The sequence below is a fragment of the Anguilla anguilla genome, chromosome 18 (genome assembly GCF_013347855.1).
Source record: "Anguilla anguilla isolate fAngAng1 chromosome 18, fAngAng1.pri, whole genome shotgun sequence".
Lineage (NCBI taxonomy): Eukaryota > Metazoa > Chordata > Actinopteri > Anguilliformes > Anguillidae > Anguilla > Anguilla anguilla.
Genome location: NC_049218.1, coordinates 20470761 through 20479953, shown reverse-complemented (window position 1 = coordinate 20479953; position 9193 = coordinate 20470761). Strand labels below are relative to the sequence as shown.

At 47.9% G+C, this 9193-nt stretch overlaps 1 protein-coding gene across 5 annotated transcripts in view; it reads right to left on the bottom strand.

The window, feature by feature from the left end:
- Window positions 1-1766: 1766 nt before the first annotated feature.
- ccser2a (coiled-coil serine-rich protein 2a) overlaps window positions 1767-9193 on the bottom strand; it is a 56276-nt gene continuing 48849 nt past the window's right edge. For 3 of the 5 annotated variants that reach the window (XM_035400532.1, XM_035400533.1, XM_035400534.1), the window contains exon 10: window positions 1767-7010. In XM_035400532.1, the coding sequence (XP_035256423.1) occupies window positions 6408-7010 (603 nt within the window). In that variant the 3' untranslated portion in view covers window positions 1767-6407. The remainder of the gene's footprint in view (window positions 7011-9193) is intronic. The other 2 variants (XM_035400536.1, XM_035400535.1) reach the window with 2 other exon arrangements.

Sequence of the window (9193 nt, the reverse complement as noted above, 5' to 3'; positions counted from 1 at the left end):
TTTCACTAATTGATTCTACTTACTGGTTGAATAATTGAGCTAATTAACAAATCCAGGTGATTGGAACAAAATACTGGGGAGGACTTCTACTTTCTGAGTGAAAATAAGGGGATAATTGGCATCTGGTTAGTCCACAGTAATATCTGTGGTAATAATAATTAGGAGAAGGAAAACAGCTGTTTTCTCAATGATTTCTCTTTCTCCATTTCTTCTGCTTGTGAGTCTGAAACCCTTCGGCCATAACCAGATTTTTCATTAATGTGATGTATTTCCACAGCCACTCAAATGAGTGGCTCTCACTACATCATAGCACATGACTCACAGAGGCAAGATGAATACAAAATGGCAGCCAACACAGCGAGTTTGGTGCAGTGATCTTTATTAAGGTCTCAAACAGATCCAAACCAACAGGCAAATTTCCTAGATCAAACCACAGTCCGCTGTGTTTTATCCTCCTTTTCATGTAAAGTGCATCTCTGATTAAATCCGTTCAGTTCATTTTTTATATACAATTTTGCAATAATTATATTACACATACAGTGTAGACACATTAATAATTATATAACAGTATATCCTCAATTCTTACAATATTGCACAAATTATACAATAGAAAGACACGTGAGACTGCAGCAGGATCTTGTGTAAGGTTGAGATGAACAGGAAAAATGATGTACTCCCTAAATGCAGTAATACAGTATGGGATCAGCAGGGGTGCGATATTCTAAGCTGCTAAAGCATTTACGGAGGATTAGAACAACCCGGCTGGATGTGGAGGTTGCATGTTGCGAGTGTGTGAATCTGACAGTTCTTTATGTGTGAGCCATGAGCACCTGTGTTAGCCCTGAGAGCGTGAGGACTCAATAACATTGAAGCGAAGCATTGTGGGAACCGGACACAGTATCTTAACCCAGTACTGCCTTAACGTGTTTTACACGTCACAGACCGGAACAGGACCCGCTCACCCCAAGCAACCCTTTCCCCTTCTTCTCTCTGTAAACCTTAAAACATGAATCCATATTAATAAGCTCCGTGCTGATAGAGAATGCATACAACCCGCGGCCCTCCCCTCTGACTCTGTAATAAAGCTGTGGCTACACTGGCACAGGAGCACAATGCTGTCTGCCAGACACAGGGGCACACCAGTCCGGGCCGGTTGCCCACGGCTGCGGCGTGACTGACAGGCTCGGGGGCGGGGTCAAGCCACACACGCTGGGCTAACTGAACGAGAAAAACAAAGAAGCTGGCGAGGAGCATTGCATGATGGGGCCTCCTGCTGCTTCAGGTGTTGCATTTAACTGGACAGTTTGGCTGCTTTCTCTCCAGTTTAAATGGGAGGGAAAAAGCAACCGCACATCGCGGGGGAAATAAGAAGGGTGTGAATCTCACGCTGGGATCGGACGAGGAGAAGCAAGAGATTCATTCGGATGACGGAACGTCTCTGGCACAGTCGGGGCTGTCTGATGTCACCTGACCTCTTTCTGATGGAAACTTCCGCACCCACTCCTACACATACACACATACACACACGCACACAGGTACACTCGCACACATACACACACAGCAGGATGTGTAAAACCCAAGCTGAGCTCATTTATCACCTTTTTGTGCCAGTCAGCAGGCGTGTGGGTGCCCCCTGCAGGGCGGGGATAATGGAACGCTACAGCCGTCTCATCACCAGAGCCACCATAACCCACAGCTGCCCTCCAGCTCATGGTGTCTGCCCCCTCCCAGTCCAGGCCCGCCCCCTTTCAGTGCAGGCCCGCTAAGTTATGCATATAACATCTGAGTAAATATCTTTTCATATTGAACAATATATCCAGCATGAATGGAAATGGAATTGCAATTACTCAATATTTCAAGTTCCATTTGATGTTCAAAAATGAAATTTCACCATTTTCTGTTTTAGCTAAATACAGTACATAAACTCTTGTGACATGGTGTGACCCTAATATACATCTTTCCATGCATATAGATACTGCAGCATGCCTATAGTATATGAATCTTAATATTGCACATGCCTATTTCAGATACTTTTTAATTAGCTGGATTTGGCAATTACCGATTAATTACATGATTTGCTTGACAGTTAACATTTACCAGAGTAGTCAATTAGAACAGGATCAGAATATTTCCTAAGAAAATGGCAGGATACAAAAGTGATTATGTATGTTTATGCGAATAGAAAGATGCAGTCGCTGAAGGTTTACCTGAGATAGTTTTGTTAGTATCTGTCACTGCTTATACCGGCAATATGAATAACTGTAGATCAAAAAGTTTTGTTCAGTAATAGTGTATTATTTATGGAGCACAGAAGAACAAAATGGTGTTATAAAAATACTTAATTCCAATGCCACAAACACCCTCCCAACCTCAGTCTTTCATGCATAGCTTCACAAAAGTAACTGTCAAACTTAATCTTCAACTACAATCTGAGCTGGAACAGAAACCAGAGCACACACAGTGCATCTCCAGGACAAGGATTTAAAAGCACTGCTTGAAGGTCTCTGTCCTCATCCCTATCCCTGTCCCCTGCATTAATGTCAAATCTCACTGTGGCTTCACAGAAACACTTTAACACTGAGTCATAATCATATCTTCCTCAACCAGTTTATTAAACAGTTCTGTAAATGCCACCCAAAATGTGCAAAGATTACATAGCAAAGAGGTACTTCTCATTCATTAGATCAACGAGAACCCACCCTTTCCTACACACATGTAAACCTAGCATTCTTGCCATTAAAAATGAAACACACACACACACATACACTGCAGGTCTCCACAGACTGACACTTGACAGGAAGGCTACCCAACACCGGTCTCAAACCACCATATTGAAAACAGCTTCGCACATATCCGATTGTAATTTCTTTAGGAACTCGTCTGGGCAGAAACATCTGATCCAAAAACTCTTTTCAGAGCCTTGCACCACAAACGAGTGGCCTGGCATTGTAAAATAAAACGTAAACCAGACCAAAGATTCAGAAAAATTATACATGCATTTCTACAGGAAAGACTGACTCCATTTTAGAGCAAGAAAGTAAAACATAAATACATAATTTAAATAATAAATAAAATTAGTTTCACTTAAAATTTTGGAAAATAACTGGATGACCTCATTTTTGTCAGCCTCGGGCCTAGGAAATATGGCCTGTATTTTCACAGGATCCTGACCGTTCCTTTTACAGTAACTCAGAGCTACACAAAGCCATGATTAAATCAAGGGCCTTCTAATAGTGTTACACCCACAGCTGAGGAAAATATAATTCCACAAAATAAAGTTTCTCTTTCCTCGCAAATTTGTCTCATAATAACTTATGCAACTTTAAAAACAAACTTCACGACTTCAAACAAGAAGAAAATGAATCCAGGGCAAGTGGAAGAGGATTGTGGGAGAAGTGCTTGATGCGTGGGGGAGAAGGCAGGGATCCCCAGGGTCGCATCCTTAAAAGCGGGCTTGGGGAGATTCGGGGAGGCGCGGCCCCTCCCAGAGGAGGCCCGGAGTGCTCCTTCATCCCCCTCGCTTAATTGCTCCTCCTAACGGCTCCCTGAAGCCGACTCTGCTAAACAGGGTCTCCCCTCCGCGCTGTCAGTCACGCCGGCGTGCCGACACCAGGGAGTCAGCGAGCGCACGCGGGGCTGGACGCGCTCGCCGTGCGGCCCGGAGAGCGCTCAGAAGGAAGCGCGCCTCGGGCCAGAGGCGGAGCCGAAGGGGATTCACGGCGCGGCGGAGACGCCAGCGGCGGTCAGTTGGGTTTGAGAGCTTTCGGAGACGTCGGTGGTGACAGAGAGGCGGAGAGGAGGAACGGCGAAAGCCGGCTCCCCGTTCCCTCCAGAGGTCCGAGTATCCCATCAGGCCCTGCGCGGTAACCGCTACCCTGGGCCCCGTGCAAAGAGCGCTGCAGTATTTGCAGTATTTGCAGGATTTGGGCGTGGTGTCGCTGACCTGGGCGAGCGAGGGAGTTTTAAACGCGGTGAGCGAGCCGTGGCTGCTAGACTTCAGGGCCCACTGTACCCGCGCCGGAAAGCCAGCTTCTCAAAAGCGCTCGCTCATTGGGATGTGAGCCGCAGCCTCTCTGCAGAGAGGAGAGAGAGGCGCGGGCCTCCGCTTTACTCCACCGCGGTCTTCAAACGGAGGGACGAGAGTAAAATCACCCCTTAAACGCGCAGCGGCTCCCGAACGCCCTCATCCGAGACGGAGAGCTCGCGAAACGGAGCGGACGCCGTTCAGCCGAGCGATCTGCCACTCAGCCCCTCCACACGGGCTCTGCGACTCTCAGCACCCTTTAAAGGATGAACGTCAGGCTTTTCCAAAATTATTTCACTGCTACGGTTGATACTTTCTGACACGCGACGCTTTATAAATATTTTGCGTCCCCACGACCGTGCACTCGCTCCTGTCCATAAACGGCAGTCACCACTAACTCCTGGTACGGAGCTACATGTGAAAGTCTGCAAGCTCATAATTAAAGCAACTACCGTCCCGCGATTTCATAGTAAATGACAGGTGGCACACATTGTTCTTGATCTGTAATATTTCTCATGCTTTCAAGATTGAAGAAATTCCTAATTTTCAGGGACAGAGAGCCATCAGTCCCATGTGTCACAACCTGTCCAGGGTGAAAATATTTCCAGACTTTCAGGACCGTGGTAGTCCTGGGTACTGGTGGTGAGATCCAAGCTGGAAATAATAGAGGAGGGGGGGCTTACCTAACTGATCATTGTCCTCTAGCACAATCTACAATTAAGAAATTAATTGGGCAAATAAAATCAATACCAATTAGGCCATTTATGCGAGCGGTAGCGATCTTTTACTTCGCATTACACGTTTACGCCTTTGCCAGAATCCACTCATCTGAGGTTGCAAATGAACGGCCTCTGTTCCCCACACCCGGGGAATACTGATGATTTAAAGATCTTAAACAATTCCACAGAAGCACAGATGGGCTGTTCTCCCCCTCGTCTTTACTGCACACTGTGCTGACAACCAACACGCTAGTCAGCAGGGTTTCATCTTTTCACATTAGCCATGTTATTTTCAACAATTGCATATATTTTTATTTTAAATTAATCTTATAACCTATAAAAAGACAAGAAGGGGAAGGTTACTGGTGACAGAGTATAAGTAAACCTGGCATTACCTGTCAGTGGATGTCACTATTCACTATTGGCAGCCTGTTAAACCAGGTGTAATGAATGAAAACAAGTTGAGAGGGGTGAACATCGGCCCCCCTCCACCCCCTCCTCACCTGGGACAGGTGTGTTTTCCAGGGCCTGTTCTCTGGCTCTCTGGCCTCAGAGGGGCTGTGGTGTGGGAGCGCGTGGTCTCGTGGTGGTACAGAGGAACAGGACGTCCCGCTCGGGCGAGCGAGCGAGGGAGGGCGCGAGTCGCCATCGCGCTCGTCGCGGGGAGTCTGCACCGCTGTCCCCTCCAGGAGGACGCCATCGCGCTCCTCACGGGGAGTCTGCACCGCTGTCCCCTCCAGGAGGACGCCATCGCGCTCCTCACGGGGAGTCTGCACCGCTGTCCCCTCCAGGAGGACGCCATCGCGCTCCTCACGGGGAGTCTGCACCGCTGTCCCCTCCAGGAGGACGCCATCGCGCTCCTCACGGGGAGTCTGCACCGCTGTCTCCTCCAGGAGGACGCCAGCGCTCCGACGGCAGGGTTGCCAGGTGGGACACACTTGAGCGCGGCGAGAGGCTGCCTGGCAGGTCTGACGCTGTGGAGCGACAGGGCCCAGGGAGGGGCTTAAAACGGAAAGCCAGAGAGAGGCCCGCGCCTCTTCTCTCCGCAGCCCTGGATTAAGGACTCATTTGTGTGCAAATCAAACACCCTGCTGGGAGCTCTTTCACCACTCTGAATCCCCTCGTGACACCCGCGGTCTTATCTAGCCATTTCTTCCAAAACTCTTCAGTCTCAGGAAGAGAGCGACAACCTGCGTTCTCCGCCAGAGTAAATTCAATTTCTTACAGCTCCTGTGTTTGCACAGGGGTTAGGGTTGCTTCTGTATGAGACGTCGACAGGGAGGAACCCCCGCCTGTGACTCACAGGTCAAAAGCCTGGCTGTGAAGTGAATGCAGAGCAGAGTGGGATTTAAACTGAAACAGTGTTAATCTACCGTGCTCAGCTGTTATTTAAACTGAAACAGTGTTAATCTACCGTGCTCAGCTGTATTTAAACAGAAATAGTGTTAAGCTACACTGCTTAGCTGCTGATTGGCTGTGTCCGGTGACCACATGTGCTCTCTGCAACCCACCTGGGACAGGTGCTCTAAATCCAACCCGACCAGCACCCTTCACACAAATGGCATGTGTGTGTGTGTCTGTGTGTGGGTGTTTGTGTGTGTGTGAGTTTGTGCGTGTGTGTGTGCATGTGTGTGCGTGTGTGTGCGTGTGTGTGCGCGTGAGCATCAGGGGATCTTTGGTGTGGGAAGACGCAAGTGGCTCGGGGTAACTAAACCTCTGGTGTTGGGCAGACAGCACTGGGATTCTCTGGAACCTTCCGGGTGCGTTTGGGATGGAACTTGTCCGAATCGGGCACGGGGCAGGGAGGGGCTGAAGCAGGGCAGACCCCTGGAGGGAGGAGGCAGAGTTTTGGGCTCTTCACCCCTACCCTCCGACCTGCCCCGGGTTACTCCGGCGCCCTCTGGTGGTGGGGCGCGGAGAGGAGCCCTCCTGTGGAGGCGGGGGGTCCACGGGACGCGGGAGGGGGAACCACGCTCTGCTGAGATGCTGCGGGCTGCAGCGAGCGAGAGCCGGGCCCCTGAGGCCCCGGGGGGGCCCCCCGTTTCTCCAGTTTTGAGGTGCGGCCCCTGGAGCAGGTTCTCGGCTTCCGCCCGCCCAGCTGGCGAGGCGTCGGGTCTGGGCTGAGGGCGTGGCCGGCCCCGGGGCGGGGTGTTGTCACGGGCGATGGAGGCGGGCTCACAGCGGTCCTCTGAGGGGGCTGAGCTTGCTAGTCTTTGCGGGGTGTGGGGATCGCTGGGGCAGTGCTTGGCAGGCTGTAGTATTTGAGGCTGAAGCAGAAGAAAGAAAAATGAATTATTTAACATTCCTTATTCACATCCTCACCTGTGTCACCAGCAGGTCCGTACTGCCAGAGTCCGCTCTGCACCCACATTACCCAGCACCCGATATGAAAATGGAACGGTGCAATATACTCTAAATGTACGGCCTTTTATAGTTTATGCTATATATAGTGTGATATCTGAAAGAAGCAATCATTTTTCTGCCTCGTATCTTCATGATATATTTACTGTACGTTTCACTTCCGCTGGGGCGGCGCAGTAGCCATGTCTGAACAGTAATTCACAAAGATAGTTCAGTAACTCCCCATTATCACACAATGCTGCACTCTGTACAGTAATTCCTCATTAAGACACACAGAAGCAGTGTTCAGTAACTCCTCAACACACAGAACAGCAGCGTTCAGTAACTCCTCATTAACACACAGGGCAGCAGTGTTCAGTAACTCCTCATTAACACACAGGGCAGCAGTGTTCAGTAACTCCTCATTAACACACAATGCTGCAGTGTGCAGTAACTCGTCATTAACACACAGGGCAGCAGTGTTCAGTAACTCCTCATTAACCCACAGAGCAGCAGTTTTCAGTAAATTCTCATTAACAAACACAGCAGCAGTGTTCAGTAACTCCTCATTACCAAACAGCAGCAGTGTTCAGTAAATCCTCATTAACACACAGACCAGCAGTGCTCATTGCAGGGGTGTCCATCTCTGTCTGAGCTGCTACACAAGCAAAGGAAGGAGGGTGGAGCTCATAAAGGGCGGGGCATTACACACAAATCTCTAGTCAACCATTGTTCACTGAGTGATAAAGGACAGAGTGAACCGGCATCAACTCAATGAACCAGGCCAAGCCAAACTCCTGAGAACTCAGACTCGCTTCCACCCAATTACCGAAAGGCCACCCCTAATGGACAGGTTGAGGGGGACTCAAAAGCGCTCTGACATTTAGTGTACAGGGTCACACAGAGACTCCTGCCCATCGGCTTGATGTGGTGCACTTCAAAGGGAATAATCCCAGCAGACCACTCTTGTCTATTTGCCAGAACTGTGAGTGGGGAAGGTAGCACCCCTGTAGGAACACTGAGGGTATTGTGCAGGAAAGGAGACAGCCTGGGCCCTGTGTTCTGTTCTGGTACCAGTCATTGGGTGATACTGGCTCAACAGGTGACATTAAACATGACAGCTTTACCACCAAAAACACCGACTCAACTGAATGCTCACAGCTCCAGACAACACATGAGTTTCATATTTCTGCTTCTGTTTCTCTAGTCTTCCGTTCAGTCAAATCTAAGATCTGATTGGCTCTTTGAGCTCCACTTCCCAGACTGTTTCCAGAGTTGCTTGAAAACAAACAGACAGGGGCGCATTATAGCTAACACTGACCCAGGGGATTCTGGGAGCACAGGTAAGCATGTTTAAGGCCTCAAATATATTTTTTAGCATTTGTACTATGGAATTCACAGTCTTGACTTAGTTTTTCCACAATTTTAAATGAGTAATCACATGTTTTCAAAAGTTCCTATGGCTTCAATTACGTTTTAGGGCTCAACTTAGGGTTAGGGTTATGAAAACGATAAGTCTGAGGGTCGAGGCAAGTTTACGGCTGTGTTCAGCAGGTTAAAGAAAGGTTAGGACATTGGTTCTTTTTTGATTTTGGACGAGCCAAAAATTTTGTATATACTAGTATAGGTACCTATGACCATAACAAGATATGGAATATATACATATTTTTTCAGGGAAAACATTTTTTTTTTTAAGGCCTCAAATATATTTTTTAGAATTTGTACTATGGAATTCACAGTCTTGACTTCGTTTTTCCATAATTTTAAATGAGTAATCACATGTTTTCAAAAGTTCCTATGGCTTCAATTACGTGTTAGGGCTCAACTTAGGGTTAGGGTTATGAAAACGATAAGTCTGAGGGTCGAGGCAAGTTTACGGCTGTGTTCAGCAGGTTAAAGAAAGGTTAGGACATTGGTTCTTTTTTGATTTTGGACGAGCCAAAAATTTTGTATATACTAGTATAGGTACCTATGACCATAACAAGATATGGAATATATACATATTTTTTCAGGGAAAACACTTTTTTTTTAAGGCCTCAAATATATTTTTTAGCATTTGTACTATGGAATTCACAGTCTTGACTTAGTTTTTCCACAATTTTAAATGAGT